At 42.0% G+C, this 27,671-nt stretch overlaps 1 protein-coding gene across 30 annotated transcripts in view; it reads right to left on the bottom strand.

The window, feature by feature from the left end:
* The window catches only part of CELF2 (CUGBP Elav-like family member 2), a 591,098-nt gene that overhangs the window by 56,337 nt on the left and 507,090 nt on the right, over positions 1 to 27,671 (bottom strand). For 18 of the 30 annotated variants that reach the window (XM_070754402.1, XM_070754404.1, XM_070754391.1 and 15 more), the window contains 3 exons: positions 22,972 to 23,001; positions 14,147 to 14,226; positions 4,779 to 4,937 (listed from right to left, as the gene is read on the bottom strand). In XM_070754402.1, coding sequence (XP_070610503.1) covers positions 4,779 to 4,937; positions 14,147 to 14,226; positions 22,972 to 23,001 — 269 coding nt within the window. The remainder of the gene's footprint in view (positions 1 to 4,778; positions 4,938 to 14,146; positions 14,227 to 22,971; positions 23,002 to 27,671) is intronic. The other 12 variants (XM_070754411.1, XM_070754414.1, XM_070754408.1 and 9 more) reach the window with 1 other exon arrangement.

The raw sequence follows: 27,671 nt of genomic DNA on the forward strand, positions 1-27,671 counted from the left end.
ACAGGTCCTCAATGGAAGGCAGGTTGGCAGCAATTGTTTTTTCTGCAGTTCTGATTATCCTCCGAAGTCTGTGTCGGTCTTGTTGGGTTTCAGCACCAAACCAGACAGTTATAGAGGTGCAGATGACAGACTCAATGTAGAACTGTATCAGCAGCTCCTTGGGCAGTTTGAGCTTCCTGAGCTGGCGCAGAAAGAACATTCTTTGTTGTGCTTTTTTGATGATGTTTTTGATGTTAGGTGACCATTTTAGGTCTTGAGATATGATAGAACCTAGAAATTTGAAGGTCTCTACTGTTGATACTGTGTTGCCTAGTATTGCGAGAGGTGGAAGGGTTTCTCCTAAAGTCTACCACCATGTCTACGGTTTTGAGTGTGTTCAGTTCTAGATTGTTCTGGTCACGCCACAAGGATAGTTGTTCAACTTCCTGTCTGTATGCGGATTATGGAGAGGACGTAATGTCAAGACAGCATGTGACAAAATGGGTCACTTTTCTGCACCACCTCATCAGTCACAACGGATGGCTGTCCACTTCTGTCTTTATCGTGAATTTCCATCCTCCGAAATTGAAATTCCGTACCCATTATGTACTTCGCACTTGGAGGGAAACGGAACAAGGACGTTCATCTCTAACCTTCACCACAACACCAGTTGATGATCTACTGACCACTGGCACTGCTCATTCGCTTCCGTGGGTTCCCGCAACACGACAGTAATACCAATTTCCCTCACGAACATTCCCCGCAAGAGTTATGTGCATCTAATACACTTAACTTCACCTAATACACTTATCTGATTCTTAAGTTGCCCATTTTGTGAACTTCTGGAATAATCAATTCTAAACTAACCAAATTATTTTACAATTTATTAAGTTGTGTACACACACACAAAGTTAAGTAAATAAATCAAGCTTAGCTTGTTGCATGAATGCAGCCAGTTAGGCTTCATTTGACCTGGTTAAGTGTGGACACAGCTAAAATATAATCCAAAGAACCCTCTCCTAAAATATACCAGCCACTGAATAGCTCCATATGACAAAAAGCTTGCAAATAGATTTCTCATTCAAACATTTTCTTACCAAATCCAAAAACACTTAAACAGAAATTATGTACTTGCTTCATCTAAGGCAAAAAAGGCATACATAACAGCCTAGATTAAGCCATAATGAGGTTAGACAGTTAAGGGCTTAGCATCTGCTAAAAATCCTGCCATATTGGGTGAATTAGGCTGTCATACGAAGGCAAAATATAGCTTATTTTTCTCAGCATACAGTATGCGGACACAGGGATTGTGTTGTATTAGTTAAAGCACTGAGAATACATTTTGGGAACTGAGTTGAACTAAACTAAGCTAAGCTAAGCTAAACTAAGATAAGCTAAGATGAACTAAACTAAAACTAAACTAAATTATTCTAATTTATTTCATAAAAAATGTTGCCTGTCTATCCAACACTCTTAACCAAGTCAGTAATAACCCTAGAAGTTACATTCACACAATGATTCACACTGGCTTAGTGCTAATTGCTACATGTTGTACAAGTGCAAAACGTTATTTATTTATTCCTTGCATTTATAACTTGCATTTTCGGAGACCAATCAGTAGCCAGCTCATGGAGTGATGGTGATACCTGTGTATACCTCAGCAAACCCATGACAGTTCATGCAGCTGCATTTTGGACCAGCTGTAGTCTCCGAACATGCATTCCCATTTGGATGCTCGATCCCAAAAAGATTCACCATCCCTGAATTATACTGACACCATAGTTCCCTCTAAGCTGAGCAGTGAGCAATGGCTCACTTAAAAATCATCATCAACTCAGAGTTTTTCAAACCTGCCCAGAAGCCGAGAGGGAAAGAGTGAGAGGGAAAGAGTGCCGCTCAGTCCCGAAGGGACTGCCGCTCAGACACTATACTTTTCCGCCCACCCCCCAAAAAAATTAGAGGGAACACTGACTGACACCGCAGGAAAGATTTAGGTTTGCCTTTCCATTGTAGTTGTGCTGATTAAAGAAGAGCGTTGAGAAAGAACCAAGGCTCAAGAGTTCTGATTTGCTTGGGTTTGTTGGTCGGACCCTTGACAAGTGTTATTATTACGCACATCCAGAAAGTGGGTTTGTGGGAAAGGGGAGACAAAATCGACAGTGTGTGAGTGTGGCATTCATGTGATGTTTATTTATTTATTATTTATGTATTAATCAGATTTGTATGCCGCCCCTCTCTGTAGACTCGGGGCGGCTAACAACAATAATAATACAATATAAACAAATCTAATATTTAAGTTAATTTAAAAAGCCCCAATTTAAGAAACCAATCATACATACTGACATACCATGCATAAATTTTATAAGCCTAGGGGGGAGGGAAAGTCTCAATTCCCCCATGCCTGACGACAGAGGTGGGTTTTAAGGAGCTTATGAAAGGCAAGGAGGGTGGGGGCAACTCTGATATCTGGGGGGAGTTGGTTCCAAAGGGTTGGGGCGGCCACAGAGAAAGCTCTTCCCCTGGGTCCCGCCAAACAACATTGTTTAGTTGACGGGACCCGGAGGAGGCCCACTCTGTGAGACCTAACTGGTCGCTGGGATTTGTGCGGCAGAAGGCAGTCCCGGAGATATTCTGGTCCGGTGCCATGAAGGGCTTTATAGGTCATAACCAACACTTTGAATTGTGACCGGAAACTGATCGGCAACCAATGCAGACTGCAGAGTGTTGGTGTAACATGGGCATATTTGGGAAAGCCCATGACTGCTCTCCCAGCTGCATTCTGCACGATCTGAAGTTTCTGAACACTTTTCAAAGGTAGCCCCATGTAGAGAGCATTACAGTAGTCGAGCCTCGAGGTGATGAGGGCATGAGTGACTGTGAGCAATGACTCCCGGTCCAAATAGGGCCGCAACTGGTGCACCTTTGGCATCAGGGCAATTTCAGACGGTGCTGAGCCCAAAAGAGGAAGCATGTTATGCGAACCCAGCCATTTGGGGAGCGGACAAATTTCAAGAGAGAAAAATAGGATGATATCTGAGAATGTGTGAAGCACCACAGAGCTTCCGCCAAACATTTCAGGATTCCAAAAATTAAGAGAGAATCCATGGCTTCTTTATGAACCCTTTAGTGCAAACTGAACATAAGTAGCGGGTTGCTACCGGGACGGATAAGGGCGCGTGGCTTCGTGTTTCCATCATGCATGTGCACGTCCGAGTAAGATTTTGCTTCTGCGCATGTGCAAACAGCAAAATCTCGCGAGGGGACACGTCCACGTGACATTGCGGCAATTTTTTTGCTGCTGAGCATGCACAGAAGCAAATTAAAAAGCTGAGCATGCACAGAAGCAAATTAAAAAGGGGAAGTGTGTCCCCTCATGAGATTTTGCTTCCTGCACATGTGCAGAAGCAAAATTTTGCTCGGCTGTGCATGCGCATGTTGGAGACAGGAAGCCGCGTGCCCTTATCTGTACCGGTAGTAACCCGCTACTGCTGAACATGTCTACTTAGAAACAAGTCCCATTAAAATCGATGGGCCTTACGTCTGGGTAATGAGAGAGGCAGACTGCAGCTCCAAATATAGGTAGTCCTCAATTTACAACCTTTCATTTGGTGACTGTTTGAAGTTACAACGGCTTGAAAAAAGTGATTTATGACCATTTTTTTACCCTTATGACGGTAGCAGCACTCCAGTGGTCACATGATCAAAATTCAGATGCCCGGCAACTGACTCATAGTGCCTTGGGGTGATACAACCTTGAGCAAAGTCAACAGGAAAAGCCAGATTCACCTAACAACCCTATTACTAACGTAACGACTGCAGAATTTCACTTAACCACGGTGGTTAAAATGGAGCCAAACTCACTTCACCATTCCTTCACTTTGCAACAGAAACTTTGGGCTCGGTTTTTGGTCATAAGTCGAGGACTACCTGCATTTGGACTTCAACCGTGTTCTTCCCAAAGGTGCCTTCTTAAAAAAGGAGAATCTGTATAGTAGAGCACTGCATTTTTCATGCTGTGCGCTTGACTTGGTTCCTGATTTCACCCATTTTCTAATTTTGCATCATATGTTGCATCGAAGAATGGATAAACACAACTGCTTTCACACAACACACTGTCGGTGCCATGTAGCAGGTAAGGGAGCCATGGACTCAGCGGAGCATGTTGTGTGGAATGCAGCTTCTAAAATTTGAAACTGAGCTGGTTGGTGTAGACCAGTATTTCCCAAGCTTAGCCACTTGAAGATATTTGGACTTCAACTCCCAGAATTCCCCAGCCAGCGAATGCTGGCTGGGGAATTCTGGGAGTTGAAGTCCAGATATCTTCAAGTGGACAAAGTTGGGAAACACTGGTGTAAACAACCTTTATCTGAAAGGCAGATATTTAACTTTCAGCGATACATGTTCTTAAAGCGTCTTAAGCCATTAAAAGAGATAAATATACAGAATCCATTGCTAAGGAGAAGAAATAAAAAAGTAGACTTCACATCAATGTCTAAAACATTTCGAGTGATGTAAAGCTCAGAACTGCTATCCTGATATCTTCAGGATACAATCATTCACCCAGAAACTTCATCTATTAAAATGTGACAGCACCAATTGGAGGAAATCTCACTGCAATCTTTATCTTAATCTCAGCTATTCTTTCACATCACTTGCAGGATATTTTGATGCAATGGATTCATTTCCACAACCCTTTCACGACAGAGATGCCCCCTTCTTTATTTAAACCAGGCCCACTTTAAACCCAGCATGGCAAGCTCACTTTGAAAGTATTGTAAATAAATGTGACGATTACTTACAGCCAGGTACTGTGGGGTAAATCCTCCAAGGCCTGTAAGGTTTCCCCAAGTGGCAGTATTGAGCTGTTGCATTTGTTGTGCCAATTGCTGTTGTAAACGTCTTTGCTCTTTGTCCTTTTGGGTGTCGGCAAACTTTACGACAATCGGTGAAGAACAGCCCTGTGGTTGGACAGATTGGTGGGGGAAAAAAGGTCTATCACACATTTCTGGCTAGGTGGCAGCACCTAGCCGACCTTGGCTGATCTCAGACTTGGTTAGTACTTAAAGAGAAGGCCATTGGAGGGTTGACTAGCAGCGTTGACTAGCCCGAGAAGTAAAAAATGCAAAAATATCTTGGGAGATTACTTCTATGCCGTTGTTAGGAAAACTTCACAAATGCGTTGAGGTAGACATCAAGAGTTGGACTGTATTGGTGGCAGTATTTACTATACGATTGAAGAGACACTGGTTTAACTTTTGGGAGCCTTGTTTAATTTAGAAGGAGGCGCATTCAGTAAAGGGCAGCTGCCTGGACAGGGGGAGAATGCCATCCGGGTAATGGAAGTGGGGCTATGTGCATAGCACATAGCAACTGGCAGCCGGGCGCGTGCATCTAGCGCAAGATTTGCTTCCTGTGCATCGCAGGAAGTAAAATCCCGTGCGAGAATGCACACAACCGTGAGATTTTGGCTTTTTTGCCTTTTTTTTTGCTTCTGCCCATGTGCATGTGTTAGAAGCAAAAGACCAGCAAAACATGCCAAAATCTTGTGGTTGTGCACATTCTCGCACGATATTTCACACCAGGTGTGTGCACCCGATTCCTGCCCGTGGGCCCGCGACTGCCAACCACCCGCCCACGCCCGCTGCCCACCCGGAGGCATCCCGGCATACATCCCGGCATACAAAGGTAAGTGCTGCCCTTCACTGGGCGCAATGGCTCAGTGTTAAAGATACTTGAGCTTGTCAACTGAAAAGTTGACAGTCTGGGTTCAAGACCTGAGCGGTGCGCAACAGATGAGCTCCTGTTTGTTGCTGCAGCTCCTGCCCACCTAGCAGTTTGAAAGCATGTAAATGCGAGTAGATTAATAGGTACCACTTTGGTGGGAAAATAACAGCGTTCTGTGTGCTTTTCACATATAGCCATTATGACCGCAGAACATGTCTTTGGACAATGCTGGCTCCCTCATACAAAAAACAGGGATGACCACTGTGCCTTGGAGTTGGACGCCACCAGAAAATAAATAAAGGGAACACTCAAAGAACACATCCTATTCTCATTGAATACTTTGTTCTGTACAAAGTTGAATGTGCACAACAGCAGGTGAGATTGATTGTCAATCAGTGTTGCTTCCTAAGTGGGCAGTTTGATTTCACAGAAGTTTGATTTACTTGGAGTTATATTGTGTTGTTCAAGTGTTCCCTTTATTTTTTTTTTTGAGCAGTGTATTTAACTTTGTTTGGTCTCTGTATCTTTTATTCGATTTGGAAAGAAAAAACTTCCATTCGTAAACATTTTTAAAGTTTATCATTAGCCATCTTTGGCTGGTATGTGAGGTTCAGATCACTTAGCGTTGGATGAGACAAATTACGAGGCATCAGGTTTGACTCGGATGGGATGCTAGAATATTTCTGATACATCTGCATGAGTCTTTTTCACAGTTCCTGTTTTGTTTTAGATGTTCTATCATTTTGCACCTGTTTATAGGACCCACATGTGATTAGTCCAAGATTTCAGAAGCTCAAGGAGCTCTGCAGGGGGGTCCCAAAAATTAATTTAATAATTGCAATTGTAATTGTGGTTTTGGCTGCCACAATTTGACACATTTGGCCCCCAAGCCTCATCTGCTGCAAACATTCCTGGTTAGTATGACGTCTAACACCCAGTTTCTTGGGAAATTCACCCCCCCCACTGCTCCACCCCAATATATTCAATGCTATCCCTTCCTATCCCCCAAATCTGCTCCAGAGATTGAGGGAACTTCCAAAGCAGATCAAAACATTGGATAGGATGGTTATATAAAGAGACTCAAACTGTATGCCGATTTTAGAAATCCGTTTAGGTGACATTTTAGTTTAGAAATGCATTGGTTCATTTTGGTGTCTCTTTTTTCTTTTTGGTCTTAGTTGTTTTGGCTTTGAGTAATGAGGAAGGAAGAAAGAATGGAAGAGAAAAAAAAGGAAAGAAGGAAAATTTCTCCCCCCCCATATTTCCCCACATTTTCCAAGACTGAATATTAAATAAATTTTTATGCTAATCAGATTTTGTGTTCTAATTAGACTTGAGAAGGAGGAATGTCCCAATTTGTTACAGTTCGAAAAAGGAGTTGAAATCAAAGCTTGGTTTATCGACTTGTCTTCTTTCTAACCTGACTATCATCTTAAGAAGAGTACAGTAATACCTCGTCTTACGAACTTAATTGGTTCTGGGAGGAGGTTCGTATGGTGAAAAGTTCGTAAGATGAAACAATGTTTCCCATAGGAATCAATGGAAAAGTGATTAATGCATGCAAGCCCCAAATTCACCCCTTTTGCCAGCAGAAGCGCCCGTTTTTGCGCTGCTGGGATTCCCCTGAGGCCCCCCTCCATGGGAAACCCCACCTCCAGACTTCTGTGTTTTTGTGATGCTGCAGGGGAATCCCAGAAAGGGAATCCCAGCATCGCAAAAACGAGTGCTTCGCTGGCAACGGAAGTCCGGAGGTGGGGTTTCCCAGCGAAGGGAGCATCAGTGAAATCGCAGCATCGCAAAAACACCAAAGTCCTCGAAACCCCATCTCCGGACTTTTGTGTTTTTGCGATGCTGCGATTTCACTGAGGCTCCCTGTTGCAACATACCCCTCCCTGGGAAACCCCACTTCTGGGATTCCGTTGCCAGCGAAGCGCCCATTTTTGCACTGCTGGGATTCCCCTGCAGCATCACAAAAACACAGAAGTCCGGAGGTGGGGTTACCCATGGAGGGGAGCCTCAGGGGAATCCCAGCAGCGCAAAACCGGGTGCTTCGCTGGCAACGGAAGTCCGGAGGCGGAGCATCCCAGCGGCGGCGGCGTGTTTGTAAGGTGAAAATAGTTTGTAAGAAGAGGCAAAAAAATCTTAAACCCCAGGTTTGTATCTTGAAAAGTTTGTATGACGAGGCGTTTGTAAGACGAGGTATCACTGTATTTGTTGAGAGCTGGGAAGTAAAAAATAGGTAAATGCACAGACATAGAGGGGTTTTGTAGGTTCACCCTGGCATAAATTTTGCTTCCCTTGGGCATCTTAAAATATTAATGCAAAAGATGCTCTGAGAAACCTGCAGCAGATCGCAACCTCCCCAGGTTAAAAGACAGAAAAAGAAACATTGATCAAAATCTAGTTCAGGGAAGATCTCTTAGGAGAAACAAGACAGCTTCCAACATACATAAGTGTAGTTCTTCAAGTCTTTCCCAAAAGAAGCAGAAATAAATTTCAAGGACAAGAACGTGAGATGCTTTTCCCAGACAATACTTGCAGCTCTCTGTTTCGTGTGGCATCTGATATTCTATTTATGAATGCTTAACTGGCTGTAAATTGTATAAAACATTACAGAAGTCTTTGATGAATCTATAATTTCCCTAACCCCCCTCTGCGTCATATTTCATCTGGGTAGCAATTTTAATAGAACCAGCCGCAGGCAGATTGAAAACATACAAATCAAAACGGTTCTGAATGTAAAAAACAAACAAAACCCAGAGAGGTTATGGTAACTTATTTGTTCCATCATTTTTTAAAAAAGAAAAACAATAGATTTCTCTGAGTGCATGGATACATACACTCACATATACAGTGATACCTCGTCTTACAAACGCCTCGTCTTACAAACTTTTCGAGATACAAACCCGGGGTTTAAGATTTTTTTGCCTCTTCTTCCAAACTATTTTCACCTTACAAACCCACTGCCACTGCTGGGATGCCCCGCCTCTGGACTTCCGTTGCCAGCGAAGCACCCGTTTTTGTGCTGCTGGGATTCCCCTGAGGCTCCCCTCCATGGGAAACCCCACCTCCGGACTTCCGTGTTTTTGTGATGCTGCAGGGGAATCCCAGCAGTGCAAAAATGGGTGCTTCGCTGGCAACGGAATCCCAGAAGTGGGGTTTCCCAGGGAGGGGTATGTTGCAACAGGGAGCCTCAGTGAAATCGCAGCGTCGCAAAAACACAAAGGTCCGGAGATGGGGTTTCCCATGGAGGGGAGCCTCAGGGGAATCCCAGCAGCGCAAAAATGGGCGCTTTGCTGGCAACGGAAGTCCGGAGGTGGGGTTTCCCAGCAAAGGGAGCCTCAGCGAAATCGCAGCATCGCAAAAACACAGAGGTCCGGAGGTGGGGTTTCCCATGGAGGGGACCCTCAGGGGAATCTCAGCAGCGCAAAAACGGGTGCTTCGGCTGGCAAAAGGGGTGAATTTTGGGCTTGCACGCATTAATCGCTTTTCCATTGATTCCTATGGGAAACATTGTTTCGTCTTACAAAGTTTTCACCTTAAGAACCTCGTCCTGGAACCAATTAAGTTTGTAAGACAAGGTATCACTGTATCCCTATACGAGATTGAAATGTGGTGGTAATTCACAGGTTCATAAAGCACGTGATTACAAAAATAGGAGGGGTAAACAGCCATGAAAAATAATATTTATTTTGCAAGACATCTGTTTTTTAGTATGGTGGTTTTTTTGTGGGGGTTTTTGGTTATTTTTCTCTTATTAAAAACATGTTTTGCCTTAGCAGCAAGTAAAGGCGAAATAAAACTCCTGGAAATAGGACCCTGGATCCTAAGTAATTTTTATCTGAAGCCAATTGTTCGATGCATATTCTACCTTTTGAAAATAATGTTCTTTGCATTAAAAATCCAGCTGAGCAGCCTAGGAGCAATATAGTTTCTGGTGGACTGTCCAGATTGAATGTTCTTTGTTGAAAGTTAATTTTTTACTGCAAGCGAGTTGAGATTAATAGTCGAGGACAGAATAAAGAAAAGCAGCAGACTTTTCAGATGGGAAGCTGCTTTCTCCAGTATGGAAACTGCCGGGTACATTGAGATGGCAACTTTCAAAAAAATTTAGTTGGCCAGGATGGGAAGCATGGGATCTGTAGTCCCATCACATCTGAAGAACAGCAGAGAGGTGAAAGGCAAGCTAAATAAATTGCATGATTCCCTTTCTTATTGGCACTTGCTATCTATCATTGAGAAGACCTTCCTTCCTTCCTTCATTTCCTTTCCTGCCTTCCTTCCTTCTTTTCCTTCCTCCCTCCCTTCTTTCCTTCCATTGTGTATAGTTTAAGTTTTATTTTAAGAAGATCAGTGTCTGCTGTTTTAGGTTCTGTTTTAACAAGATAAATGTTTGCTGTTTAAATTTTGTGATAAGAAGATAACCATCTGCTGCTCGTGTGGAAGGGATTGTTTACCCAAATCGTATATGTTTAGGGCATAAGATAAACCATACAGGGTACTATTCATCTTTAGTAGAAAGGAAACAGGATGTAGACCATATTTAGGCAGGAATTCTGTATACCTCTGTGATAGGTTGTAACCCACCATGCTAGATTAGCTAGTATAGGATTTGGGAGGTCTTGTAATAGTATATTAATCTGCTCTTTAGCTTCTGTTCCATGTCTCTTCTTGTGAAGAGTACCATGCTTTGCAAATCGTTTTTGGTATACGAGAGAGAGAGTATACATTTCTGCTCTCTTGTCCAAATGTCTTGTGTGAACTTTTTCATCAAATTTCAGCGCACACAACCTTTTTTTTATTAATTGGAGACTGGACCAAACAACTTTTTTTCAGTACTAAAATCACATCCAAAACTATGGACCTCTATTTTATTAGACTTCCTCTATTGTTGTAAAAATGAGATTGGAGAACTGCCTGTTGATACCAGAATGGGGACAACTCAAAAGAAGCTGGCTGAAACATAATGTGGGAATATCCCTCGTAAGCCTACCCCATAAGAGAAAAAATATAATTTTGTAATATACAAAACGAACAGTTGAAAGATTTTCTCCCCCTTTAGTAGGCGATAACATCCCTTTCCCAACTAATCCTGACTTCTGTTACCTTATCTCTTTGTCAGTGAGCCAAGGCACCAGAATAGAAACTAGTTCCTAACACCATGGAAAATTTGTCTTTTCCCATAGCCTTAGGCGACCACTATGAAACGGTTGTTCGACCCCCAAAGGGGTCCCCAGGCTGAGAACCACTGTTTTAGAGGGTGCCATGTCTTAAGAGCAGGAAGCTTCAAGTCCCATCAAACTTTGCCAATGTAGCCAAGATCCAGGACTATTTCTTTCTCCAAATGGATAATTCCCAGGGACCCAAGTCAGAATCCTTAATATCCTTTGGTGGTGGGGATTTCTTGAAAAATTATCATTTTAAAACTTTAAAACTTAATTTTAAAACTTAGGCAAATAAACATTGATTTCAAATCTCTGGAATTTTCAATCAAAGATATGTATAATATACATCTACCTTATCTATCTATCTATCTATCTATCTATCTATCTATCTATCTATCTATCTTCTATCTGTCTGTCTCTATCCATCCTTTTGTCTTTAGGCAAAACATAATAGAATATACTCGCTAAAATATTAAAAGCAGGCCACATAAAAGGATGGAGATTTTATATATAATATATAATATATATATATAATATACTATATATATAGTATATAATATTCTGCACACAGAAGCATGCGTCTTCTCATGTGATTTGCATTCTTTTCTGTGGCAAGCATCATGTCTAATACAATCTAAAAAAAATGGATAGCACTGAAAAGAAAGACAAATTGATTATAAAATATCGAAATAATTCCAAAAGAAGGTTGAAGAACAACGGACACTGCAATGCTAATATCAGTGTTTTCTCAAGAATACATAAGACATTTCCATGCATTTTTTTTTAAAAAAAAGACTTTTTTTTTCATTGTTTTCTTTCTTTGCTCATCACACAAAGCCATTCAACGACACAGACCAAATAATTTTGGGATTTTAGTTCCCAGCATGCTTTGGGAGGTTAGAGCATTTGCAATATATATATATATATATATATATATATATATATATATATATATATATATATATATATATATATATATATATTTACATATATATTTGAACGTTCCTCATCTCAAGAGGTTTTTTTCTTTTTAAAAAAGAAAAGCAAGAAAAAAGTGCACATTACATCCAAATGCTTAAGAAGAATTAATTAATACACAGATACACAGTACAGAATACAATATAGAACATGCTGTCTTAAATGATTAATTCAGAAGATCCAGAATAAGACACAGTCAATTCATGAGGCATTTTGTGTATTTGTTTGTTTGTGTGTGTGTTTGTGTGTATGCAAAATTCTGAAAAAAATCATAGACTGGGCTGGAGAGAGCTCCCTTAAAAAAAAATGAAAATGTGGGGATAATTTAAGCTTGAATATGTCAAGTCGATGATGGAATGAAAGTTTGCAGTTTCTAGCAATTCGGTTCATGTGGGTCTAATGTGACTGTTTACTAGGCCCTTGGAAAAAGGGGATACATCTAAACAGATAGGAAAGAAAATATATGTATATGCAGGGGTGGGGCTACTGTCCGGATGGGGGGAGAATGCAGTGGGGTAGCAAAAATGGAGCTCCAACCCAGAGCACCCAATTTGCATTGAAAGATGTTGAAAGAAAATGCAGGGCGTCCTGCATAAGCCAAGCCCACAGTGTGTTAGTAAAAAATTTGGTAGCCCTTCACTGTGTATATGTAAAAATGTATGTATGGAGGTTAAAATTACTGCCTTGCAAGGCAGAATCTGCAGGGTTAAATCGTGGTAAGGGTATGGCTAGCTGATGAAAGCGTAATAAGCTCGAAATAGATCTATAATAGGGTGTACAGTGTTCCCTCGATTTTCGCGGAGGATGCGTTCCGAGACCGCTCGCGAAAGTTGAATTTCCGCGAAGTAGAGATGCGGAAGTTAATACGCTATTTTTGGCTATGAACAGTATCACAAGCCTTCCCTTAACACTTTAAACCCCTAAATTTACAATTTCCCATTCCCTTAGCAACCATTTAGATTATTACTCACCATGTTTATTTATTAAAGTTTATTAAAAAAAAATTATTAAAGGTAGACGAAAGTTTGGCGATGACATATGATGTCACCGGGTGGGAAAAAATGTGGTATAGGGGGAAAAAACGCGAAGTATTTTTTAATTAACATTTTTGAAAAACCGTGGTTTAGACTTTTCGCAAAGTTCGAATCCGCGAAAATCGAGGGAACACTGTACTTGGCCAATTCAAGTTTAGGCTTGGCAGCTTCGTTATTAACCTCTTATTTAAAGAAATGAAAAATGAATCTCGGGTAAATCAGCATCTTAAATGCCAGACAGCAAAATGACATGTCAACAAACTTCTTAATTTTTTTTTTTAAGTCTGAATGCCACTAAAAGGAGGGCAGCGATTTGTTCTCAGATCATTAAGAGAAGCAAATTTCCAAGAATGAAAAATGTTGTGGGGTGAGTAGCAGGGGTGGGCTACTACCCGGATGGGACGGGGGGGGGGAACGCAGTGGGGTAGCGAAAATGGAGCTCCACCCCAGAGCACCCAATTTGCACTGAAAGATGTTGAAAGAAAACGCAGGGCGTCCTGCATAAGCCACGCCCACAGTGTGTTAGTAAAAAAAATTGGTAGCCCTTCACTGTGTATATGTAAAAATGTATATATGGAAGAAAGCCTGTAGTCTAGATGTTAAAATTACTGCCTTGCAAGGCAGAGTCTGCAGGGTCAAATCGTGGTAAGGGTATGGCTAGCTGATGAGAGCGTAATAGGTCTATAATAGGGTGTACTTGGCCAATTCAAGCTTAGGCTCGGCAGCCTCACAGAGGCCAGCTTCACTATTAACCTCTTTTTTTAAAAAAATTGAAAAATTAATCTCGGGTAAACTAGCATCTTAAATGCCAGACAGCAAAATGACATATTAACAAACTTTTTTATTTTAAAAAAAGTCTGAATGCCACTAAAAGGAGGTCAGTGATTTGTTCTCAGATCATTAAGAGAAGCAAATGTCCAAGAATGAAAAAAGTTGTGGGCTGAGAAGCAGGCGTGGGCTACTACCCGGACGGAACGGGACGTAGCTCCATCCCAGAGCACCCAATTTGCACTGAAAGATGTTGAAAGAAAACACAGGGCGTCCTGGATAAGCCATGCCCACTGTGTGGTGGTAAAAGTTTCCGTAGCCCTTCACTGGTGGGTAGGTGAGAGAGATGAATGGTGGGAAAATGGGGCTTTAATGAACTTGGAAGTTTTGCCTAGGACTGTCATACATCTGATCTTCTCCAAAGAGCGCACGGCTTTACATTCTCAGTCATATGCACACACAAAAAAAGAAACAACGAAAGGGCATATGATACAGTACCTCCATAGTCTGGGACTGGTGCATAGCTTTGATTGCATTCTGTGCCATTGCCCTTGTCGAAAACGTGACAAACGCACAGCCTGTGGGAACAGGGGGGCAGGGAGCAGGAAAGACAAAAAAAGAAAAGAAAAGAAGGAAAAAAAAGGAGAAAAAAAAAGAGAAAGAAACAAAGAAAAGAAAAGAACAACAAAGACAAAAAAAGGGTTGGACGCTTGTTAAACCAACACAGTCTACGAGAACGGCCACAAGACGACACTGTTCTCTGTAGTACATAAATTAAAAAAAGAAAAAAGAAAAGGAAAAAAGAAAACGAACAAAAAAAATGAAAAATAAAAAAGTGAAAATAAAAAACGGAAACGCAAAATAACCCAATTCCCTAACTGATTTGCTTCAGCAGAGCTGAGTCGGTCATTGGGAGGGACAAGGAAAGGAAAATTGGGGGAAGGGGAGGAGGGAGAGGGAGGGAAGGCTGAGACCCAGTGGGAAAATGACCACAACATGGCTATTTCCCTCGTTCTTCAAAAGCAGCCGTTCTCAACCTTGCTTCCTTTTAAGATCGGTGGACTCCAACTCCCAGAATTCCCTCAGTCAGCAACGCCCGTTGTGGAATTCTGGGAGCTGAAGTCCATTCCTCTTAAAAGTTCCCAGATTTGAGAAATGCTGCTTTAAAGAACGGGATTGTGGAAATAGGCAAGACTGCTGATTATTTTAATTTCCGTTTAACAGGGTCCCTTTAAAGATCCTCATATCTTACGTCTAAGCATTCAAACTTGTTTATTTTTAAAACCACAGTAAAACTTCCACTTGCTTCATTAGCAACCCACCACCATTAGAGATTGAATTAAAAGCAAATTAAGCCTCTTTTGGTCATTGACATAGCAGTACCTACAATAGAAATAAGGCTGAAAATCAAACTATATGCTTGGAGGAAACCTGGGCTTGTGTATCAATCCTGATGGGTCCTAAAGTTGACTTTAGATGGTTTTTAATAAAAATAATGGAACACATGAGCAAATTGTTCTTTCTCATTGCATAATGTGAGAATAAGGCTTTGTTCCTCCACCAAAATGTACCAAGTCAACCACAGTTCAAGAGATCTTGGGATTTTACAGAGGGGGCTAAAACCTTCTAAATCAGGGTTTTCCAACCTTGGTAACTTTTAAGATACACATGGACTTCAACTCCCAGAGTTCCTCAGTCAACATAGCTAGCCGGGGGAATTCTGGGAGTTGAAGTTCACATGAACTTTAGCAAACTTGGGAAACCCTGTCTTAAATAGTAGGTTGGCGGTGTGATTCAGGCCCTGCATTACATCACACCCACCATCTTGTAAATTGACAACCCCCCCTCCCTTCTGGGTGGCACTATTTGAAATCCAAATATCGGTGATTCAGGGTCTTTAATGATTATTTATTCTGATTTTTAGGTTCAGGGTTAAGCTTCTAACCTTCGGCACTGCCTTCGGTGCTTACGTTTGGGCAAAGGAGCCTGCTTTCTCCACCTAAATAAATCGAGACACCAAGGTTTTCTTTGAAGTTCTGCAGTCTCTTCCTATCTCCAGATTCCAGGTGAGGTCATGGGGAAGGGCAGAATTTAGGAGAAAGGCTTATGGTTGATAAGTTAATGTACTCCACAGGTGGTATTCAGCGGGTTTGGGCAAACTGGTAGTAGTGAGTGGCCACCCACCACCCCGGCACTATGCTATCCTATTTAGGCACGTTTTGAAGCTGTGTGTATGTGTGCAAGCCATGTACGCACATGCGTGTAAGGCTGAACATGTGAGAAACAGTCTCACATCAATATTTAATGCGGCTAGGCCAGGGGTAGGCAAAGTTGGCCCTTCTATGACATGTGGACTTCAACTCCCAGAATTCCTGAGCTAGCATGATTGGCTCAGGAATTCTGGGAGTTGAAGTCCACGTGTCATAGAAGAGCCAACTTTGCCTACCCCTGGTCCAGGCAATTTATTGGTTTTGGGCATGGTAACAAAGCTTCCCTTTTATCTGTGGAGCACACACTAAATTCGATCTTCTCTACAATCAAATGGTTGCCTCAAGGATTCTCTACAGCAGTGTTTCCCAACCTTGGCCACTTGAAGATATTTGGACTTCAACTCCCAGAATTCCCCAGCCAGCATTCGCTGGTTGGGGAATTCTGGGAGTTGAAGTCCAAATATCTTCAAGTGGCCAAGGTTGGGAAACACTGCTCTACAGGTTGCAACTCTTAGTTGACTTGGGCTGATCTCAAAAAAAGCAAAGCAAAATTATGCCTAGTTAGTGTAAGGGACTTCAGTGCAAAGGGGGAATGCCAAAACTGTAGGATAGACGGGAGATCTCTTGGAAGAATGCAATAGCAAAGCATTGTGGTACTGCAGCCAAAGAGAATTATAAGGGCATGTCCATATTATCAACAGGGGTGAGGTTCAGAGAGGGTGTGTCTTTTATTCTTCTGTCTGCAGGGGAAAGAGCTTGGCAGCGAAAGGGAAGTATGGGAGGCGAGCCGGCCCTGATATAGGGTCCGTCCTCACCTTCCCAGAGGCCCGAGCGGCCCGTTGAGCATTCTGGGTTGATAGAATCAGCCCTGCTGATAGGCGGTGCCAAGTTGCTTCCCGCCTTCAGCAACTGTCGGCCGGACGTTAGATCGCCTGGCCGCTCAATAAACATTGCTTTCACAACCAATCCTGTACTGGCATCCTAATTGTGCAGGAGCAAAGATTGATGGGAGCCCAACTCGTATCAATCTTCTTCCATGGCTTGGCTTGGTGGGACGATACAAAAGTGAGTGTGCATTTATTTCTGGTGCTACCTCTGGTGGGTTTTATTTGATGTTTGTTATTTTGGATGATTTCCAGAGATGGGCATTTTAAATAAGCGTGAGAGGTAGGATCTGCAGATACAGGAAGTTCTCGATTAAAAAATTTAATTTAATTTAATTTAATTTAATTTAATTTAATTTAATTTAATTTAATTTAATTTAATTTAATTTAATTTAATTTAATTTAATTTAATTTAATTTAATTTAATTTAATTTAATTTAATTTAATTTAATTTAATTTAATTTAATTTAATTTAATTTAATTTAATTTAATTTAATTTAATTTAATTTAATTTTATTTTATTTTTTTTGGACTTCCATGCTGTCCAATCCCATAGGACTCAGGGCGGCTTAGAAGTTCATTTAGTGACCATTTGAAGTTTACAACAGCCCTAGAAAAAGTGACTTGACGGCCAACTGACTCATATTTATGACGGTTGCAGTGTCTCAGGGTCATGTGATCCACTTTTGCGACCTTCTGGCAAGTAAAGTCAATGGGGAAACCAGATTGAATTAACAACCTTGTCAGGTGTGGGTTGCCACTCTTGCCGATCCCAGTGTGCTGCGCACAGTTTCAGGTGTCTGGCCTGCAAGCGCATGTGTCCCAGCGAGATTTTGTGCATGCACAGGAAGCAAAATCTCACGAGGGGGACAGACGCGTGAGAAATTTCAGTGATTTTTTTTGCTTCTACCCGAAATCTCACTCAGCATGCATCCCCTCGCGAGATTTTGCTTCCTGTGCATGAGCAGAAGCAAAATCTCACTGGGACGCACATGCTGCACACCAGGCACATGAAGCTGTGATGATTTTTTTGCTTCCGTGCAGAAGCAAAAATAATATCTCTCTGCATGCATCCCCTCGCGAGATTTTGCTTCCTGTCCATGCGCAGAAGCAAAACCTCGCTGGGATGCTCCGTGCGATGGACACCCAAAGCCGCGGATGCAACTTCCATTTTATTATCGGTGTGCGGTGTGGCCTGTACTGGGTAGGAACCGGATACTGAACCTTGTTACTAACTTAGCCGCTGGATTCAGCTAACAGTTGTGGGAAGGTTGGTTGTAAAATGGGTCAAAGTTCACTTAATTGTCTCGCTTGGCAACAGAAATTTTGGATCAATTGTGGTTGTAAGTGGGCTACGAGCCGGAACACTAAATTGCGCTTGCTGCTGTGGCTCGTAAGTTCTTGCGGGACCAGCGAAATTTTGCTGCTGCATCTGTGGAGGAAGCAAAATCGCGCATGGAACCCAAGGTGCACCCGTATTTCGATGAGGTTTTTTTGCTTCCACGCATGCTGAAACACAGGCGCACCTGCAGTTCTGTGCACGATTTTGCCTTCTCTATAGGTTCAGCAGCAAAATCGCGCTGGTCCCGCAAGAACTTATGAGCCGCGGCGGCGAGCGCAATTGAGCATTCCGGCTCGTAGCCCACCGCTAGTCGAGGCCATCTGTATTGGCAGCCCTTCTCAATGTGAGAGTTGGAAATGGGATTTTTTGTGAGGCCCAAACACACCTGTACAGGTTGGAGAAGGGCAAACTGCACTGAACGCTGGGATATTTTAGAAACGAAGAAAAAATTGGCCCCTCAAAGAATCTATACGAATGCTAGTTTGAAAGACTACATCAGTGATGGCGAACCTATGGCACGGTTGCCACAGGTGGCACATGGAGCCATATCTGCTGGCATGCGAGCTGTTGCCCTAGCTCAGCTCCAACATGCATGTGTGTGCTGGCCAGATGATTTTTTGCTTGTACAGAGGCTCTGGAGGGTATTTTTGGCTTCCAGAGAGCCTCCAGGGGGATAGGGGAGGGCGTTTTTATCCTCCTTCTGCTCCAGGGAAGCCTTTGGAACCTGGGGAGGGTGAAACACAAGCCTATCGGACCCACCAGAAGTTGGGAAACAGGCCATTACCAGCCTCCAGAGGGCCTCTAGGGGGCAGGGTTTTGCAGCTGGTTTTGCCCTCCCCAGGCATTGAATTATGGGGGTGGGCACTTGCTCGTGGGTGATAGCATCCTCAATTAGTCAGCATGGTCAATTCCAGTCCTGGGATTTTGACTTAAAAACTTAAGGAAGGCCTCACTTTGTCCGACAGAGTTTGATGGGGAAGAGAGTGAGCTTGCAGCCTTTATATGAAATTTTGTGGGATTTAGCAACAGTGCTGTATGCATTGCTTTAAACATTTTTTTTAATTCTTAAACACCCTTTAAAATTGACATTTCCCAGAGTGCCTTGTGAGAAAAAGCTGCGAAATAATGCAAATCCAAGCAGTTTCAATGTGATGCATTGAAAGCTTTGCTTAATGCAACAAATTTAGCTTGTGATGCCGGCTAAAAATTTCTAAGCCTTTTAACCTAGCATTTAAAACACCGGCTTCCAAACTAAAAAAATAATAATGAAGAAATAACACCACAGCCCAGCTCCTTCAATTTCCTCCAAAAAAAATGGTGATGGTGATAATGAATGCTAACAATTTTAAAAGGCTTCTAAACGAAAGAAGTTGAATGCAAATAGATTGAAGAATAGAACTGAGCAAGAAACTTAAAACAAGCTCAGGGTGGGCTTCTTTTTTTTCTTTTTAAAAAATAAAATAAAATTGGTATCACTGCCCCTCGGATCAGTGAGCCAAATGAAGAATCCATTTTACTGTCCAGCTATTTTGGGGGAAATCAATTTGAGCACTGACAATACCGCTTGCTTCCTTTCGGCCTTTCTCCATGTATACTTGGTAAGAATACCAATTTGGGGTTAAAAGAAAAAGAACTCAATAAGATTTTAATTGAACAAGCGGTTCAGCCCAGGCAATAATAACTGAAGTGTTTTGCAAGCCATGTTTTGCAAATCAGCTTCAAGAGCTATGTTTTCTCTTCCATCAAGAGGAATGGATCTTCTCATTGGAAGGCAGACCCAGAAGATTAGTATTTAGTATGTATTTGTTTAGGATTAATGTTGGTATGGAACAGACAATATAGTGATTGAGAACAGTGCTGGCAGCTTTAAAATGTATGGACTTCACTTCCCAAAGTTCCTCAGCTGCACCAGGATGGGCTGAGGAATTCTGGGAGTTGAAGTCCTTCTTCTTCTTGTGCTATATCCATCGTCGGATTTTGGCGATCCTATTTTTCCCCCCAGCTGCCGAAGGAAAAAGTTGGAAGTCCAACACATCTTAAAATTGTCAAGATGGAGAAACACAGAACATAGATTGACCTAAGGCTCAACTATTTCGGCATTGTGTTCCCACCAATGGAGTCTAATTCTTACGTCAGTGATGGCGAACCTATGGCATGGGCACATGGAGCCATATCTGCTGGCATGCGAGCCATTGCCCTAGCTTAGCTCTAATGTACATGTGTGTGCAGACCAGCTGATTTTTGGCTTGCACAGAGGCTCTGGGAGGGTGTTTTTGGCTTCCAGAGAGCCTCCGGGGGGATGGGGGAGGGTGTTTTTACCCCCCCCCCCGGCTGCAGGGAAGCCTTTGGAGCCTGGGAAGGGCAAAACATGAGCCTACTGGGCCCACCAGAAGTTGGGAAACAGGCCATTTCCTGCCTCCGGAGGGCTTCTGCGAGGTGGGGGAAGCTGTTTTCACCCTCCCCAGGCATTGAATTATGGGTGTGGGCACTTTCTCTTTCGGCACCTGAGGAAAAAAAAAATTGGCATCACTGCCTTATATCATTGTTTCTTGTGTAGGTTACATTCAGGGTTGGCAATGCCAATTTCAGTTTGCATTTCTCTTTCTGGTTAAGAGGGGAGAAGGTTCTATTTCCTCTGACATTTCTGTCTAAAGCTATCCAATGGGGGAAAAATTGTTTTTTTTTAAAAAACCAAACTTTAAAAATGTCGGCATGCATTCTTAAAGCTAAACTACAGGAAGAAGGAGTGTTGGGCACTAGAACAGGAGTCTCTAACCTTGGTCACTTTAAGCCTAGTGGATTTCAACTCCCAGAATTCCCCAGCCTGCAAAGCCTGGTGGACTTCAATTCCCAGAATTCCCTAGCCAGCAAAGCTGGAATTCTGGGAATTGAAGTCCACCAGGCTTAAAGTGGCCAAGGTTAGAGGCCTCTGCACTAGATGACATGTCCTATATGTCATTCATATTATGAAGATATTTGGAGGACGCCCATCGTATCCTTTTTGAAGATGTCTTTCAAGCACAAAGGTTGACTTTTGTGTTTTATTATTTCCAATCAATGCAGTTTACACAAGCTGTCATGTCACCTCATGCCTAACTTACTTGTCAGCATGATTTAAAGGGGGCATTTTTTTTAGTAAAAATTTGTGTCCATTTCATCTTGCATTTAAGTCTTAGGTAGGGGGATTGGTTCTCAACCTGTGGTCCTTGGATTCCCGTTTTAAGGGATGGGGTGGCGATGTGATCACAAGGGTTCGGCAAAGGCTTGAAGAAATGTTATGATTTAAATCTTAAATCTTCGGGGACCATGGCCACAAAAGGTATTTAAAGGGGGCCCTTGGTGGAAAGAAAGCCCTTCCAACTCTGTTAATCTGTTAAATCTGTTCTAGGGCAGGAGTCTCCAACCTTGGCCACTTTAAGACTTGTGGACTTCAACTCCCAGAATTCCTCAGCCAGCTATACTGGGAATTCTGGGAGTTGAAGTCCACAAGTCTTAAAGTGGCCAAGGTTGGAGACCTCTGTTCTAGGATATAGGTCAAAGTGTTTTATTCCATGTCGTCGTCGTCATTATTATTATTATTATTATTATTATTATTATTATTGTCAATACAACACAGCAAATGAGATCACTATGCTGGATTTCGTATTTCATCACCAGTCGGGGGCTTCCCAAGCACCTAGGACTGCGTGAAGTAGCAGCGAATTATGTTTGCCGATCCCAGTAAAGCGGCTTTTGCAATTGACAGATGGAGATTTTGTCAATTACGATGGTTTTCAAATGTCCGCTGAGATCCTTTGGCACTGTGGCCAGAGTGCCAAGGACCACTGGGACCACTTTCACTGGCTTATGCCAGAGTCGTTGCAGCTCGATTTTCAGATAATAATAATAATTAATAATAATTTATTAGATTTGTATGCCGCCCCTCTCCGAAGACTCGGGGCGGCTCACAACATGATAAAAACAGTATTATACAGGCACAAATCTAATATTTTTTTAAAAACCAAAAACTAAAAACCCTATCATAATTAAAAACCAAACAGCACATACATACCAAACATAAATTATAATAATAGATCTTTGTGTTACACTAATTTATCTAGCTGCTACTCCTGAAAAGAAAAATTAGTGAAATATGAAGATCTAAAAATTATTATTAAAATTATTATTATTATTATTGTTGTTATTATTATTATTATTATTATTATTATTATTATTATGTCAGTACAACACAGCAAACGAGATCACTATGCTGGATTTCGTATTTTATCACCAGTCGGGCGCTTCCCAAGCACCTAGGATTATTATTATTATTATTATTATTATTATTATTATTATTATTATTATTAAAAGTTTTGCATGTGATCTTTGGATTAGAGTAAATTAAGCAGAGGGATTTTCTTTTTCATTTTTTAAAAAATTGTCACTAAAAAGGAGATTTTTTTGAGACCAGCTCCTGTTTTTTAAAGGCAATTTCCCCCCTTTCTCTCTCGCCTTAGATGGAGAAGGTTTCTGTGTCTGTCTGAACTCAAATTCATACCCCATTAGTTCATTAAACCATGTATCAGTGCATGTTTGCCTCAATGAGACTCTGTAATATTGTACAGAGAAATCAATATGCTTACAAAACCTCAGGTTGTGGCTTGGCGCTATTATCAATTTTGAAAACCCAAATTGTTTACCAAGAGAGGCTGATGGGTCACGTGTTTCCAATCACACCGGGGAGGGAGGGGAACCTGTTGATGACTGAACGATGTAGACACCTGACACGTTTCTCCTGTCATCATACCCGACACATTTAATACATTACTCAAAGCAGAACAACAACTTTATATGATTTACGCTAGACATAACAGGTGCATGAGTAAAATGGTAAATGGTCTACAGTACCTCGGCTAGACTCCGTATTGAAGCTGTGCACTAAAATTAAAGAGGTCCAAATTTACCATCAGTCTCAACATCATCTCTCTTTAAAACATTACTCATCACAAAGCAGAGAAACAGAAATAGTTTAATTCCCATATATGCATTAAGCTGGACATTCTCATCTTGTACAAAATAAAATATTTGGGGTGGTTGGCAAACCCGTTTCCCTCTTTCGCTCCGCCATCCCATCTTCACTATTCGTGCTCAGATGGATTTATTTTTATTTTATTTGTTTGTTTGTTCGTTTTGTCAAGGACGTATTGGTGGTATACAAAGATATAACAATATTTAGATACATGACACTAGTAAAAAAAAGAAACATTAGGACAGGGGACGGAAGGCACGCTGGTGCACTTATGCACGCCCCTTACTGAGCTCTTAGGAATCGGGAGAGATCAACAGTGGGTAGTCTAAGAGTAAAGTTTTGGGCGTTTGGTGATGATACTACAGCGTCTGGTAGTGAGTTTCATGCATCAACTACTCGGTTACTAAAGTTGTATTTCCTGCAGTCGAGTTTAGAGCGGTTTACTTTAAGTTTGTATCTGCTGTCTGCTCGCGAATGTTGTTGAATTTGAAGCTGAAGTAGTCGTTGACAGGCAGGACGTTGTAGCAGCTGATTTTATGGGCTATTCTCAGGTCGCACTTAAGGAGACGTAGTTCTAAGCTTTCTAAACCTAGGATTGTAAGTCTAGTTGCGTAGGGCAGTGTTTCCCAACCTTGGCAACTTGAAGATATCTGGACTTCAACTCCCAGAATTCCCCAGCCAGCGTCTGCTGGCTGGGGGATTCGGGGAGTTGAAGTCCAGATATCCTCAAGCTGTCAAGGTTGGGAAACACTGGCATAGGGTATTCTATTGCGAGTGGAGGTGTGGAGGGTTCTTCTAGTAAAGTATCTCTGGATATTTTTTAAAGTGTTTACGTCCGAAATGGATTGCTGCTGGTTTTCTGGAATTCTGCCTTCCCCTTTCCCATAGGGCTCCTATAACCTTGCTTTGAAACTTTCTGATGGGCAAGTGAGCTTCCTGCCCAAAATGATATAGGACAGTGATGGCGAAAAAGGGTGTGTATGCATGAGTGCCCACACCAATAATTAAATACCTGGGGAGGGCAAAAACAGCTTCCCCTGCCCCCCAGAGGCCCTCTGGAGGCCAGAAATGGCCTATTTCCCAACTTCTTGGGGGTCCAGTAGGCTTGTGATTTGTGGTCCCCCAGCTCCAAAGGCTTCCCTGGAGCCTGGGGAGGGTAAAAACGCCCTCTCCCACTCCTTTGGAGGTTCTCTGGAAGCCAAAAAATGCCCTCCCAGAGCCTCTGTGAGAGCCAAAAATCAGCTGGCCGGCACACACATTCATGTTGAAGCTGGGCTAGGGCAATGGCTCGTGTGCCAGCAGATATGGCTCTGCATGCCACCTGTGGCACCCGTGCCATACGTTCGCCATCACTGATATAAGACAATGATTCTCAACCTTGGTAACTTTTAAGATAAGTGGACTTTGATTCCCAGAATTCCCCAGCCAAATAATAATAATAATAATAATAATAATTCATTAGATTTGTATGCCACCCTTCTCCGAAAACTCAGGGCGGCTCACAACAATGATAATAACAGTATTACAATGTAAACAAATCTAATATTAAAAAACATGTAAAAAACCCATCATTTAAAAACCATGTACCACACGCATACCATACATAAAAAATATAAAAGCCTGGGGGACATATCTCAATTCCCCCATGCCTGGCAATACAGGTGGGTCTTAAGCAATTTACGAAAGACAAGGAGGGTGGGGACAGTTCTAATCTCTGGGGCGAGTTGATTCCAGAGGGCTGGGGCCACCACAGAGAAGGCTCTTCCCCTGGGGCCCGCCAGACGACAAAGTTGGCTGGGGAATTCTGGGAGTTGAAATCCACCCACCTTAAAGTTGAGAATCGCTGATGTATGCAGTAAAGGAATAATTAATATGGGTATTACCAGGGGTGGGCTACTGCCCGGACGGGGGGGAACGCAATGGGGTAGCGAAAATGGAGCTCCACCCCAGAGCACCCAATTTGCACTGAAAGATGGTGAAAGATAATGGAGGGCGTCCTGCATAAGCCACGCCCACAGTGTGGTAGTAAAAATCTTGGTAGTCCTTTACTGGGTATTAGTTACTTACAGGGAACACTCGGCATGTTTGAAACTCTGTGGATGTGTATGTATGAGAGAGACAGAGAGAGTGAAATGAGGGTCACGTGACTACAATTAGCATTTTCCCCAGGAAAAGCTTTCATTCAGCAAAGACATTCCAAACGTGGATATAATTTAGCAGATAAGGAAGTTAATTAGTTTCGGCTAATGTCAAGGGAATAATTAGCTCTTGATACCCAGATCACAATATGTCTAAGGGTCGGGATTTATGCATCAGTAGCCATATGGAAGATGCTTGCAGTCCTTGTAGTAATTTCCTACACGGTACCCATAAATGGACACAGGGGCATATGTCAGAAATTGCTTATCGTTCTGCAATAAAGGAACCCACTCTCAGCAGACTGGTTAAAAAAAAAAACACCAGTCCTGGTTACAAAAAAATATACAGTTTCAATATACCGATAGTCCTCAAGTTACAACAGTTCATTTAGTGACCACTGAAAGTTATGGCAACACTAATTTTTTATATACAGTACAGTGTTCCCTCAATTTTCGCGGGGGATGCGTTCCGAGACCCCGCCGCGAAAGTCGAATTTCCGCAAAGTAGAAATGCGGAAGTAAATACACTATTTTTGTCTATGAACCTTCCTGTAACACTTTAAACTCCAAAATTGCAATTTCCCATTCCCTTAGCAACCATTTAGATTATTACTCACCATGTTTATTTATTAAAGTTTATTAAAAAAAATATTTATTAAAGGCAGACAAAAGTTTGGCGATGACATACGACGTCATCGGGCGGGAAAAACCGTGGTATAGGGAAAAGCCCCGCAAAATATTTTTAAATTAATATTTAATTACTTTTTGCAAAGTTCAAACCCGCGGAAATCAAGGGAACACTGTATTTTTCTTTTGTTCTGTAAATGTATTTTTATTTATTTATTTATTTATTCATTCATTCATTCATTCATTCATTCATTCATTCATTCATTCATTCATTTATTTATTTATTGGATTTGTATGCCGCCCCTCTCCAGAGACTCGGGGCGGCTAACAGAGACAATAAAACAGTGTACAATAGTAATTTGGTATTGATGATTAAAAATCAGTTAATTTATATTGTTATATGCATGTGTTTCTTTTTGTTTCTTTTTTGTTGTTGTTTGTGTGTGTGTTTGTTTTCTTTTTAATTTTTAAATTCCAATAAAAACCTTTTTTTAAAAAAAGAAAGTTATGGTGACACTCAATAAAGTGACTTATGAGACTGTTTTTTCACACTTCTGACCACTGCTGCATTCCCATGGTCATGTGATCAAAATTCGGACCCTTGGCAACTGATTCATATTTGTGACAGTTGCAAGTGTCCATGGGAGATACGACCACCCTTTGTGATTTTTCTGGCAAGCAAATTCAATGGGGAAGCCAGATTCACATAAAAACTGTGTCGCTAACTTAATAGCTGTCGTGTTTCACTCAGCAACTGTGCAAGGAAGGTGGTAAAATGGAGCACATTTCAATGTCTCACTTAGCAACGTAAATGTCAGGGTCCTATATACCTATATACACTGATATAGTTTAGCAATATTTTGATGCCTACTGGTATCCATAATCTACCATCTACCATCAATAACAGCAACCAAGCATATGGGTTAGGGCAGTGGTGGCGAACCAGTCCTCAAAGAGGGGCGGCATACAAATCTAATATATTATTATTATTATTATTATTATTATTATTATTATTATTATTATTATTATTATTGGTGCGTGTGCCAAAAGTGTGTGGGTTTGAGTGCTAGAACACACGCACGTTCCCTCCCTGTGTATGCTCACATACACCCATGCTGTCCCTGCACATTATTATTATTAGTATTATTATTATTATTGATTGGATTTGTATGCCGCCCCTCTCCGCAGACTCAGGGCGGCTAACAACAGTGACAAAGAACAGCATGTAACAATCCAATACGCACAACCGCGTATTGTCCCCATGCACAGGCCTCACTGAAGCCTGGGATGGTAAAAAAATCGGGCAAATGCGCAAACCGGAAGTTCAGATAAACAGACTCCCGGTTTGCCCATTGAGCTGTTTTTCGCACTCTGGAGCCTTCAGGGAAGCTTCCTGAAGCCCCGTAATGCAAAAAACTAGACAATGGGCAAACTGGAAATCTGTTTTTCTGAACTTCCGGTTTGCCCGTTGGGCTGCTTTTTGTACTCCAGGGCTTTAGGGAAGCTTACCTGAAGGCTCCGGAGGGTGAAATGGCCTTCCCCAAGGCCAAAAAATCAGCTAGCTAACACATGCATGTGCACTGGAGCTGACATGGGGCAATGCCTCACGTGGCCTCTGATATGGCTCTGCGTGCCACCTGTGGCAGGCGTGCCATAGGTACGCGATGCATCATGGGGTTAGGGTGAGGAAATGTTAGAGGTATGTGTAATGGTGAGATTCAATTTTATTTTACTACTGGTATTTTCGGCATGGTGTGGGCGTGGCAGGGGATGGCTACTGGCAACTGACTCATGGCTACTGGCACTGGACCAGA

This window comes from Erythrolamprus reginae, chromosome 6 (assembly GCF_031021105.1).
Source record: "Erythrolamprus reginae isolate rEryReg1 chromosome 6, rEryReg1.hap1, whole genome shotgun sequence".
Lineage (NCBI taxonomy): Eukaryota > Metazoa > Chordata > Lepidosauria > Squamata > Dipsadidae > Erythrolamprus > Erythrolamprus reginae.